Genomic DNA, 12,171 nt, shown 5'->3' with positions numbered 1-12,171 from the left:
TCACATTTTGATGGGACGAAACATACGGATAATGGCTCGGCGGATCTCCTTTGTCTTTGCGCTATAAATGAGAGGGTTGAGCACAGGAGGGACAAAGAGGTAAACATTGGACATGAGGACATGTGTGTAGCGTGGGGCATGTTTCCCAAAGCGATGCACTACTGAGACCCCAATCATCGGCACATAAAATGCAAGAACAGCCAAGATATGTGACACACAAGTGTTGAGAGCTTTCAGGCGTTCCTTGCGGAAAGCAATGGCCATGACTGAATGCAGAATGAGCACATAGGAGAGGAAGATAAATAACATGTCCATACCAAAGGTGGATACAAGAACAAAGAGTCCGTAGATGCTGTTGATAGTGATATCAGCACAGGCCAGCTTCATCATGTCTGGGTGCAGGCAGTAGGAGTGGGAAAGAACATTGGATCTGCAGATAGGCAGCCTCTTGAAGAGTAAGAGGAGAGGAAAGAGGGTGATGAAGCTCCGAGCAGTCACAGCTACACCCATTCCAGCAATAACCCCATTGGTGAGCACAGTGGCATAGTGCAAGGGGTCACAAATGGCCACATAGCGGTCAAAGCTCATGGCCAACAGAATCCCTGACTCCATCATGGAGAAGGAATGAATGAGAAACATCTGGATCAGGCAGGCATCAAAAGCAATGCTGCGGGCATTGAAGCAGAAGGTTCTGAGCACGGTGGGCAGTGTGGCCATGGACATGGCCACATCACTGAAGGACAGCATGGACAGGAAGTAGTACATGGGCTGGTGGAGGCTGGGCTCCACTTGAACGGCTCGTAGGATCACAGTGTTGGCTCCGAGGGCCACGGCATACATCACGCAGAGGGGCCCTGCTAGCCACAAGTGAGAGCTCTCCAGACCGGGGATGCCAGTCAGGAGGAAGGAAGCCGGATGAGTGACATTGAACAGTCCCATGGCAGAGGTAGGCCAGGACACTTAACAGAATCAGACCTTGAGGACTTCTGAGAGAGTTGCCCTTACAGGATGACAAGAAGCCAGGGAGTAGCACACACAGGGCATGAATTGGAAATTCAATTTCCACAGTGGAAATTGATACATTCTGGAAATCACTGGTTAGGGAAAAACATTGATAAACTTCTTTTCTTCATATTTCCCGATCATCAGGCTACAAGCTGGGCTAATAACCCTCTGTTTTATAGATGAAGGAAGACAGTGATGAATGTTCCACAGATCTCAGTTAGGCACAAGAAAATGTCCAAGTCCTACTACGTAAAGCTATATTATCCACAATTTTAATGCGTCCCCGAAGGAGCATTGACCTGACATGAGTCTAATTCATAGGTAGGTAGTCTAAAGAACACTGACAGTTGGAGTCACGAGGAACTCACGTTATTCACCCCTCACCCCAGAGACACAGCCTCGGGTACTGCCTTACTCAGCCCTTCTTACAGTGACACATGTTGCTGACTGCATTCCCAGACCTTAACCACAATGATTCCTCTGTAAGAGTGATTAGAGTTTGTATTCTCCTGGTATTCTGATGTTCTGGAAATTCTTCCACCGTCATTGCCTCATGATGGACGAAGATAGACAGGGCTGGAAGGCTTTCCGTTCTGCAGAGCTGTTTCAGGCTAAGGCACCCTCCTCTGGGAGAGGAACTCCAGAAATATTTTCCATTTCCCCTTCTTCTCCCAACCCTAACAAAGCAGGGCCAGAGTCTAATCTCAGAGTCCTTGCTGATCAGGATGGAGGAAAAAGGAGACCTGGATGTCCCAGTTTTCTGAAGGCCCCAGAAATGCTCAGAACTCTTCCTTTCTCCACATAGGGACCAGGTGGTTTAGTGAAAGGAGTGCTGGAGGGGGTAAGGAGCCCTGGGAATAACTCACCTGCCTCTGGCTGCCGTTGGCTGTGTGAGCTTGGGAGAGCCTAGTTCTCTTTCTACACGGAGTCTTTTCTCCCTTATCACTCTTTTTTGGGATATATTCTATGATCCTTTCTGACTCTGATTCATTTACATTTTAATTTCTGGTCAAAGAGAGAATGCCTATGAGAGTTTGCTGTGCAAGAAAGCCCAGGCAGGCAGAGATGGACCTGGAGGATGAACAGAGTGGTCTTCTGGTGAAACAGCCTTGAAATCAAGGGTAGGAATAAAGGATTAGAGATGCTTGGCTAAGCCCAGATCGTGTAAAGCTTAGAACCAGATGATTTCTCTACTTTTTTACCTCTCGAGTGACTTTTATGTACTTTAATCAGAATTCATCATCGCATGCAAAGTTTTGTAATGTGCGCACTGACCTGTTAGTCAGTCCATTTTGTAGACTGTGAGCACCGTGAATCAGGATTTCAGAAATTCACCTGTGCGCTGAGCTGACTTTCCTCCCTGAACTGCTGCAATGTTAATGAGTCCTAGCAACATGGATCCCGAGGACACTGAATCTGCAAGGTGAGCTATGTGTAGAAACCGAGTGCATTGCCCAGAGGTCCACAGTTAGTGGCAGTGCCAGAACAGGAACCCCCATTCAGGGGCTTTGCACCTGCTCTGCTCCCTCTACTGTGAGCTCCCTTTTGCTAACCTCCGGGCACGCTGTCCCTCTTCTCCTCCCCCACCCCTTTCCCAGTTTCACTCTTAGAGCAGGGTCAGGAGAGTCCGCTAGCTGCACCCTAATGAATTTCAGAACTCACCAGAAGCCAGACAGAGGAGAGACACTGAAGGAACAACAGGCCCTTTTTTCTATCTGCTAGAGTGAATTCATGCCTGCCCATTTTGTATCTTATTCTCAGCCTCTGGAGAGAGCAGAGTGACGCTGCTTGGTGTCTCAATATTCATTATGAGGGATTTAGCCTCTAGAGGTTCTTAAAGACCATTGAGAATAAAGCATGTGTTCCTGTTTCTTATAAAGAACCCAGCAATTAATCAGCCAGTCTGATTCCCTACCCAGTGCAAGTGCAAGACACCATTAGTGATGGCTGGGCGGGGTGTAAGAGAAGAGCTCATTATCTTCTGGGAGATCCCAGGACTATGTTGACCAAGCCCAGCAAATAAGCTCTAAGCAGAACATTTTCTTTACTGACACTTGAAATGGATTAAATCAGTCTAGTTCTTTCTTCCACTCTGGATGAGAACTGAGTTTCCTGAGAATTCTGGTCACATTCAGATGATAGCATATCCTCTGGGGAGCCTGGTGGGGGTTCACAGTGCACAGGCTGACGTAAGGTCAGACTTTCAGCATTCAGGCTCACACCATTTCTCTTCTCCTGACCCTCACTCGCTAACCTTGCCTTTTGCATCGCCTTCTGAAAGGAGAGAGAAGGGACAGTGGCTGCTTCACAATCCCCGAGTGCCTCACCTAGCTGCTTTCATGTTACTGCGTGTGTTCAATGAATAGACCTGACTCTCTCATATTGTGTTTCACAGATTACCAGGAACCTTCTTTCCCTCTTTTACTTCTCCTTCACTTGATTTAAATGCATGTCTCTTTATTCTGTCTGGCTGCTTATGACTTCGTCCAAACACAGATCCCCCTTGTGGGACCATGTGCTCTGCTGGACTGGGTCTAAGGCAACGCCATGACAGCCGTCTCTAGCATATAGCCCATCCCACCTCACAATGCAAAAATACCCACCTCAAACCAGCACTAGGCTCTCATTCCAAGAGCATGGGAACTTTCATCTCTCCAGTTAGATTCACAGGCATGAGGAAGGAACCAGTCGGCCTTGTCTCTCTTTCCCCCAATTTTGGGTCAACATACGGTACGTTAGCAGAATCATTTAGGGGCCTCTGTGTTGACCCAAAGTAAAGTGGGATGTATCTTTATCCCTTTCTCTTGGGCGTGGGGAGTGATGTTGAGGACTTAGTTCTTTCTAATAGATCTCTTCAGAAATGTACCCAAATCCTCTAGTTGAGAACTCTTAGAACTTTAGGGTAGAACATTCCAGTCACAGCACGATTAGCCTTCAGGGCTGGATTATCTCTGCTGTGACCGACGTCCTTCGTGTGGGGGGATATTTAGCAGCATCACTGGTCTTCACGCAGCAGGTGTTCCACCCCAGTTTCCACACCCACAGATGCCCCAGACATTGCCAAATGTCCCCCGAGGGACAAAGCACCCCGCTGGAGAACCCCTGAATTCGGAGAAGCACGTAAAGTTTAGCTACCTAGTTCTCTGAAAACCAATTCCAAACTTCCCCATGGCTGTTCATTAAGAATATGGTGCCCACCGTCTTCATGTTTTAGCCAATTTGAGATATGAAGAATTCCTTTAAACTTCTGGTCCATGTACGTGCACATCTCAAACTCCTGGCGGATTGGAATGTGTTCTCTCCAAAGGCCGTTTTCTGAGCTGCGGTTGTGCAATTTGGGATTTGCTTATTTTCTTGATGAAACCCCTCCCTCTGCAAGGATTGCAGCTCGAGTGCAGGAAATGCCTTCATTGCTCCCTTTCCCATCATCTTGGTTTACTTCCCAATTTAACAACATCATTCAGAAAGAGGTCTTACCCCACCTGTTGCAGGTTCTCAAACACTACTCTGGTTCAGGCTTTGTGCTTCCGGTGTTGTGCCCCCATCATTTCCTCTACATGGAGTTCTGCCACCTAAGCTCTTCCTGCTGAATCCCACAGCTCTAAGATTTGTTATAAGATTTATCTGTTCCGTGATTCTTTTCTTAATATGTTTAGCTTTTTTGACACCCTAGGGTCTTTTCATTGCTTCTTTAAAGAGTTCATCCAATCTACTGAAATCTCTACAACCTTAAATAAATTATGGACTCCAAGTTACATTCGTTGCCTTCTACCCTTTACCTAGATCAGTGCCTGGGTTTTGGCTTTCCTTTAGAATGAATAAATGGGTAACATTTTGCCAACTTCTGAACCACAGAAACGTATCTTACTCCAGGCCTGGAGTGGCTCGGTGTGATAGAGGTATTGAGCAGCTGCTGTTAGGTTGCAGTGAGCCCATAGATGTGCACATATTCAGGGAAATCGCCAAAAATGTGCCCATAAATGACCAGTTATCTCATGTGGTCTCTTGGTATCATCTCCATTTATTGATATTCACTGGTTTTCAAAGTTTTTTTTAAAACTCAGAAGTTGAGGAATATTTTTGGGTGTAAGAAATAATACAAGCAGTACAAGCAGCCTTTTTCAGAATATTACATGGAATTTGGAATCTATCACCCTTAGATTTGAACTTTTTTCTGGCACAAGTGGATTTTTCTCAAACACTTCCTTTTCCTCTATTACACCTGAAATGTTACTGGTGTTGTCAATGTGGAGATTTATTCACCATTTTCTTAGGCTATCGCCACAAAACTCACTTTGAGGACTATGAAGAAGAAAGGTGTCTGGTTTCTTTCGATTCCCCCTGGTATATCTTGGGGGATCAATAGTAATTGTTGAATAAAAAGTGAATGATTAAATGAATTAGCCAAACACCACATCTACTCTATGCTTTGACTTAATTAGAGCTTTCAGACTGTGAAATATGAATCCTGTATCCACATTCATGTCAATTGATTTATAAAAAATTACCCCAAACACTCTCTGCCTATAAAAATAACAAACACTCCTTATCTCATTAAATTATGAGCTCTGAAGCAATGAGACACATCATAAGATGCTCAACATCACTCATCATTAGGGAAATGCAAATCAAAACCATAGTAAAATACCACTTTATACCTCCCAGAATGGTTAGAATTAAAAAGTCAAGAAATGGAAAGTGTTGGTAAGGATTTGCAGAGAAAGGAACACTTGTGCACTGTTGGTGGGAAGTAAACTGGTGCAGCCAACGTGGAAAAAAGCTGAAGCTTCCTCCAAAAATGTAAAATGGAAATACCATATGATCCAGTATGATCTTGTCGTTTGTAACAACATGGATGAACCTGGAGGGTATTATGCTAAGTCAGATAAGTCAGACAGAGAAAGGCACATCCCACATGATCTCCATGTATGTGGACTATAAAAGACAAAGAAACAAAAAAAGAAACAAGAAGGTTTCCTGTGTGGCTCAGATGGTTAAGCCTCTGCCATTCATCTCAGGTCATGGGATGGAGCCCTGCTTTGGGCTCCCCGGTCAGCAGGGACCCTGCTTCTCCCTCTACTTCGACTGCTCTCCCTGCTCTCTCATTTTCTCTGTCAAATTAATAAATAAAATCTTAAAAAAGAAAAAGAAAGAAAGAAAGAAAGAAAGAAAGAAAGAAAGAAAGAAGGAAGGAAGGAAGGAAGGAAGGAAGGAAGGAAGGAAAGAAAGAAAGAAAGAAAGAAAGAAAGAAAGAAAGAAAGAAAGAAAGAAAGAAAGAAAGAAAGAAAGAAAGAAAGAAACAAGAGCAGAAACAGACGCATAAGTGCAGAGAACAAACTGAAAGTTGCCTGGGGGCAGGGCAGGTGAAGGATGGGCAAAATGGGTGAAAGGGAGTGGGGAATACAGGTTTCCACTTATTTAATGAATCAGTCATGGGAATAAAAGTGCCGCATAGGTAATAGAGTCCAGGGTATTGCAATACGCTGTAGGGTGAAATATGGCACCTACACTTGGGGGGAGCATAGTGTTGCATATAGATTTGTTGAATCACTGTGTTGTACACCTGAAACTAATGTAATATTGTGTGTCAACTGCACTCAAATTAAAAAAATGTGAACTCTGCCTTATTCCTTAAGCCCCAGGGCCCTGGGAGTAGCTTATCAAGTGATCTGTCTAGGATCCTCTCATGGCTCTTGCAAGGGCTGCAGTCTCTGAGCATGGTTACGTTTGGAGGATACATTCCCAAGCTCACATGGCTGTTGGCAGAAGGCTCCAGTTCCTGGCTGCACAGGCCTGTTCACAGCAATGTTCTCGACATAGCCTTCTCCCAAATTAATGATTTGAGGGGCAGTCGGTATAATGCCACACTGCTTTCTTTCTTTTATTTTCTAGTTTTTTTTCTAGCTCGTGTTTGCCTCACACATGCTCATTTACTCCTGATTCTATTACAAGTGTCACTGAGCCCACTGTCACATAAATGAGAGAGTTTTGCCCAGGGGCTTGGATGCTGTACCTGGCGATCTCGGGGGTAGTGGAGAAATAAAGGTTTCAGCAGGTGATGCTGATTATCAGAGTAATTTCCAGGCGCTTAAAGAAAGTAGATGATGTCAAAGCTGAGAGGAAAAGAGGAAAGTTCCATGGATTCAGTGGTTATAAATCACGTGGTGATCACACAGCTACTCCCCTTCCCTTTTTGTTCTCTCTCTAACCCTCATTCTCCTTCTCCCCTTCCCATTACTCTTCTCCCTCTTGCTTGTCCTCCTCTTTCTTCCAGAACTTCCTGTGTTTCTTCTCATTGTCTCATCCTTGTCTCTCCTCCTCCATCTGTCTTCTGCTCCCCGTTCCCCTCCACCTTCTCCCTTCTCTCCCGCTTCTCCCTCCTGACCTTCTTCTTCAGCAACAGCTGGGCCGGAAGCACTTCCTCCTGCTCCATGTGAGCAAACCCAATGCTGTAACTTATGGTGCCCCTCCTTCCTGGTCACACTGCCAAGGACAACAAAGCATAGTGAAACAACACCCTGCTTCTACACTGCCTGACTGGCTTGAAGCGCCCTCTGTGTATTCCATCGATACATGTAGAGTTTGATTCAACGCTGGGCTATGCAAAGCATGGTGGAAAGCCCGAGCATATCAATCATATATTTCTAGTTCCAATTTTATTTTCTTCATCCCACTTTCATGCTTTGAAATTATCTTATAACACAGTTGGTCTATCTTATTTAAAATATGGTAACACCCCAGTAGGCAGTCTATAAGCATGTGTTGAATGAATGAATTCATGATTCCTGTTGTTTGATGAAAGTATTTTGAATGTTTCTTGCTTAAGCATTTGTGAAATTCCAGTGTCTGTCCTGTTTAGTTTGTTTTTTTTTTTAAAGATTTTTATTTATTTATTTGACAGAGGGAGACAGCCAGCGAGAGAGGGAACACAAGCAGGGGGAGTGGGAGAGGAAGAAGCAGGCTCCTAGCGGAGAAGCCTGATGTGGGGCTCGATCCCAGAACGCTGGGATCACGCCCTGAGCCAAAAGCAGATGCCCAAAGACTGTGCCACCCAGATGCCCCTGTTCAATTTTTTCTCATTATAGGTAGAGTGTGTGCTTGGGTACTCCCACACCATGCCTTACCTTCTCCCTACCTGTCTTTTCACCCAGACTGCAATGGATTCACTTGTTCTATTTCCGACTAGACCGTAAATCCTCCCAGAGGAGGATTCCAGTGCTCCTGACCAGCATGTGTCTCCAGGCCCTGACATAGGGCTTGGAATGTTGTATACGGTATTGAATTCGTAAGTATTAGCCACAGTCTAACCTGGGAGACAAAAACCAGGGTCCAGAGACAGTACCATCAGAATATAACCACATCAGTTCCTTAAATGGAGAAAAATAATGTAAAAAATTGTTGCCCAAATATTAGAGAACCCACAAGACAAAAAGGACATGTGAAGGTAAAAATCCAAAAGTCACTTCCAACTCTAGGTCTGGGCAACAAAAGGAGGGGATGGGAGTGTTAATTCTGACCAGATTGGAAGAGATGCCCCAGAGTTGAAATTCTGACTTTGGAGACTGGGTGCTATTTAGGTGGTGCTGGGGTCTCAAGAGTTTAGACAAGAGACCATTGTGTCTGGGACTCACTCCTTTGGGACGGGGCAGTGGGGGGGGGGGTGACCTCCCTGGCTTGTTCTGAGATCTTTCATAGGTCATGGTAAAACGGGTTCTGGAGATGTGGAAACCTGCAAAATTGCACAAATAATCTTATGAAATTAACCCTTCTGGTTCTTGGGTACAGGGGTTTGGCTGGACTTTGCATGACAGAGACAGAATGCAAATCTCTCTTCCTACCCCTGCTTCCCCAAGCCTTCATTTGTAGATTTCGGGAGCTGGCTGGCAAAGAAGAAATGCTGTCTGCAGAGGCCTAGCCCCAGTATTACAAAGAGCAGTACAAAAAGTGGGCCTGAAACAGATAGCAACATAATAACTAGTGCAATAAAACAAGGAGTTTAATCCTGGGAATTGTTTACATAGGTTTCAAAAGAGCTGAGAAACTGACCAGCAAAAGGGAATAAAACCTGGAGATTTGCAGCAGCAGGAAACCACTGACTGCAGCCCCCAGGCGAGAGAGTCACTGGTGTTGGTGCTGGAGCTGCCGCCAAGGTGACCTTGCCTCTAGAAGCTGGAGCCCCGGCAGAGATGCAGAGCCCTGCCAGGTACTTAGCTGCAGGCAGGAGAGTGGAGTGAGTGACAGTCCCCCCGTCTGCTGGTGCTCCTGACCCCTGAACCCATCTCATGCTGGAGGCTGGGAGATTCATGGGATGATAGGAGGAATTCAGCTGCAGAAGGGTGAGTAGTGGATCTGAGGGTAAACAGGCCCGTTCTTCAGACCGGATAGAAGCATCACTCATTTCACTGCAGGCGGGTATCCCTAGCGCTGTAAGAGCCGTGATCTCTCGTGGACGTCCATCCTCAAGCCAGCACCGGGGAAGGGGTCGACTCGCTGCAATGCGTGGAGGGTGAGAGTAGTTGAACATCTAGTGTTCTGAGGGGAGGAAATTCTGTTCGTAAGATCTTTTCTCTCAAAGCCAGGTAGCCAGATTTCTCAGGTAACTACTTCAAGATTGGCACACACAGCTGCTGGCATTCTTTTTTTTTTTTTTTTTAAAGATTTTATTTATTTATTCGACAGAGACAGAGATAGCCAGCGAGAGAGGGAACACAAGCAGGGGGAGTGGGAGAGGAAGAAACAGGCTTCCAGCGGAGGAGCCTGATGTGGGGCTCGATCCCACAACGCCGGGATCACGCCCTGAGCCGAAGGCAGACACTTAACCGCTGTGCCACCCAGGCGCCCCAGCTGCTGGCATTCTTAAAGCCTTACCCACGCAAGTGGAACTCACGACTCTTTCTTTATAGCCTTGTTTATTTCTACCACGAAAGCAGTGAAACGCTTTGCTGTAAATGGCTCTGCTTTGACCCATAGTCTGCACTGCAGAGAGCAGTCTGGGGAAGGAAGCTCTAGGCTGGGGCACAGGGATAGCAGGGAGTGTTGACTTGTTAACCGTACACGGCTGACCTTGGGACAAAACAAGCTCCAGCTGTAGATTGGATTCTTGTCTTTAACCATATGAAAAGATATCAATTATCTAAGTACATAAATTTATCCCATAACACATATAAGTACCAAGTTTATGCAAGAGATATCAGAGTTGGTTTTAAGGGGGTTTTAAGATATATGAGATGGTTTTGCTTTAGTTTGAATTTTCGCTGCAGTTTTTAATGTGGTGTGTTCTTTCAAAAGAATGGTCTGTGTCTTTTATTATTCTATTATTCATATTATTTGCCACCATCAGGCAAACCATCCAGGGGGCAGGGCCAGAGTCAAAGCTAACGGGTGGGACTGGGGATGGAAAGCACGTTGAGCAGTCCTTTTCTTGGAGACGCCTTGTTTTATCAGGCCCTCGGCTCGGGGCGCCTTCCTTCTCCATGGTGGGACACCCGGCTTCTGATTGCTTTCTCGTTGTTGCTGGGTGGTGGACGGTCCAGGTGGGCCAGAGCTGGGTTACGTTGACCCTTGGCTCTGGCTGAACTTCCAAGCCCCCCCAGTGAGTCAGGCATTGGATGGGGATGTTGGGCCTGGTGCTGAGGTGTAAGGGAGTCTCCTGTGCCCCCCTCTATATGAGTTCGGATGAGGATCGGCATACAGAGTGGGCTGCTCCCCCAGGTAGTTAAAAAAAATTCCGAACATTTTATCATGTACAATTTCAAACACACAGAAAACCTGAAGTAATTTTACAGTGAAGATTGGTCTACTTACCACAGATCCTCAGTATTTTATTATGCTTGCTGTATCGTGTATCTACTTATGTAGCCATTTCTCTATCATCCATCAGTCCATTTATTTTACTGATGCATTTCAAAGTAAGCTGCAGCATCAATGCACTTCTCCCTGGATAGTTCAGCATTCTTATCATTAACTGAGGTTTAATATTTTGTGTGTTCTTTGATTTCTCTCAGACATACAATGCACAGACCTTCCAAGCGATAAGTTTTGATAAATGCATTGATTTTCTTGTGAAATATTTTTATGACCTATTTCTAGGTAGTCCCTGAGGCATATTTGCATGGTTGAATGGATCGGTTTCTCAATATTTATCTTCTTGGCAAGAACAGGCACAGTTGCCCCTTATAACGTCAGCTTTGAGAATAACACCTGCAGGGGAATAATGCTCAAAAATGTGGGTTTTTAAAAAAAATGTTTTGCTTGGTTTTATTTGAATTGAACTAAGTTTATAATTTTTAGGCTCCAACAGTGTTGGAGTCAAAGGAATGCTTAAATAAGAAGCACGCTATGGAAGCTGACATACATTTGTACAAAAAACATTCAATGCATTTAAACTCCATATGTGAATCTGTGAGTAGAAGTGGTGACGGGAAGTCATTAGATGTTTTGTTGATCTCTTAATGAGAAGGTGGATATGTTTGAAATGTATACTTTTGGGTATGTGATCATAGGAATATATTTGAACTATATTGTTTCTTCAAGGATGCATATGAGTGTCCAATGATTTCTGAGATTATGTCTATAATCTACATGAGTCTCTATAATTAATGTAAGAATACAGAGATTCTGGGGTGTGTTTGGTGTGTCAAGATATGTGCTTGGTGACTAGAGAATTGGGCAATTGAGCATATTTGTGTTTATCTGTTTGTGTTTGGATTGAAAAGAGGCAGTGTGAATGTTAGTAAATAAATGGCTGAATATGACTAGTGCTTTGGTTATGGGAGTCTCAGAATGTCTGGGACTGGGCACCCTTGTGTGCATACATGTGTTTCTATCCCCTGATCAAGGACAGATTACCATAGTAATGGATATGGATGATGACATCAGGGATGATGAGGCCAAGAACAGGATTCTCCTGGGAGCAATTCTCATATGGCCCAGCTCACTACTCATTGATACCACCTTCTCTATTATCTCCACTTTCCCTCCTCACACCACAAACAAACGAGCCCTGGGATTCTAGGGTCATCATAAATATATGAGTCGTAGGAGAGTGAGTTGATGCTGCTTTTCCTGCTGGACCCACAGATCAGTACATCCAGCTGCAGGGAAAGGAGCCATCTACCACCCAGTGAGTGCCCTTCCTTCGGATTGCCCATGTGGGCTCCTTATCTA

At 45.0% G+C, this 12,171-nt stretch overlaps 1 protein-coding gene across 1 annotated transcript; it reads right to left on the bottom strand.

Annotated features, from left to right (window-relative positions):
- Window positions 1–939, bottom strand: LOC103680061 (olfactory receptor 51I2). The gene has a single exon (XM_008709599.1). The coding sequence runs from the start codon at window positions 937–939 to the stop codon at window positions 1–3; it is 939 nt and encodes a 312-aa protein (XP_008707821.1).
- Between the last annotated feature and the right edge of the window lie 11,232 nt (window positions 940–12,171).

This window comes from Ursus maritimus, unplaced genomic scaffold (assembly GCF_017311325.1).
Source record: "Ursus maritimus isolate PB19 unplaced genomic scaffold, ASM1731132v1 scaffold_16, whole genome shotgun sequence".
NCBI classification, from domain to species: Eukaryota; Metazoa; Chordata; class Mammalia; order Carnivora; family Ursidae; genus Ursus; species Ursus maritimus.
This window is presented reverse-complemented; position numbering and strand designations above follow the sequence as displayed.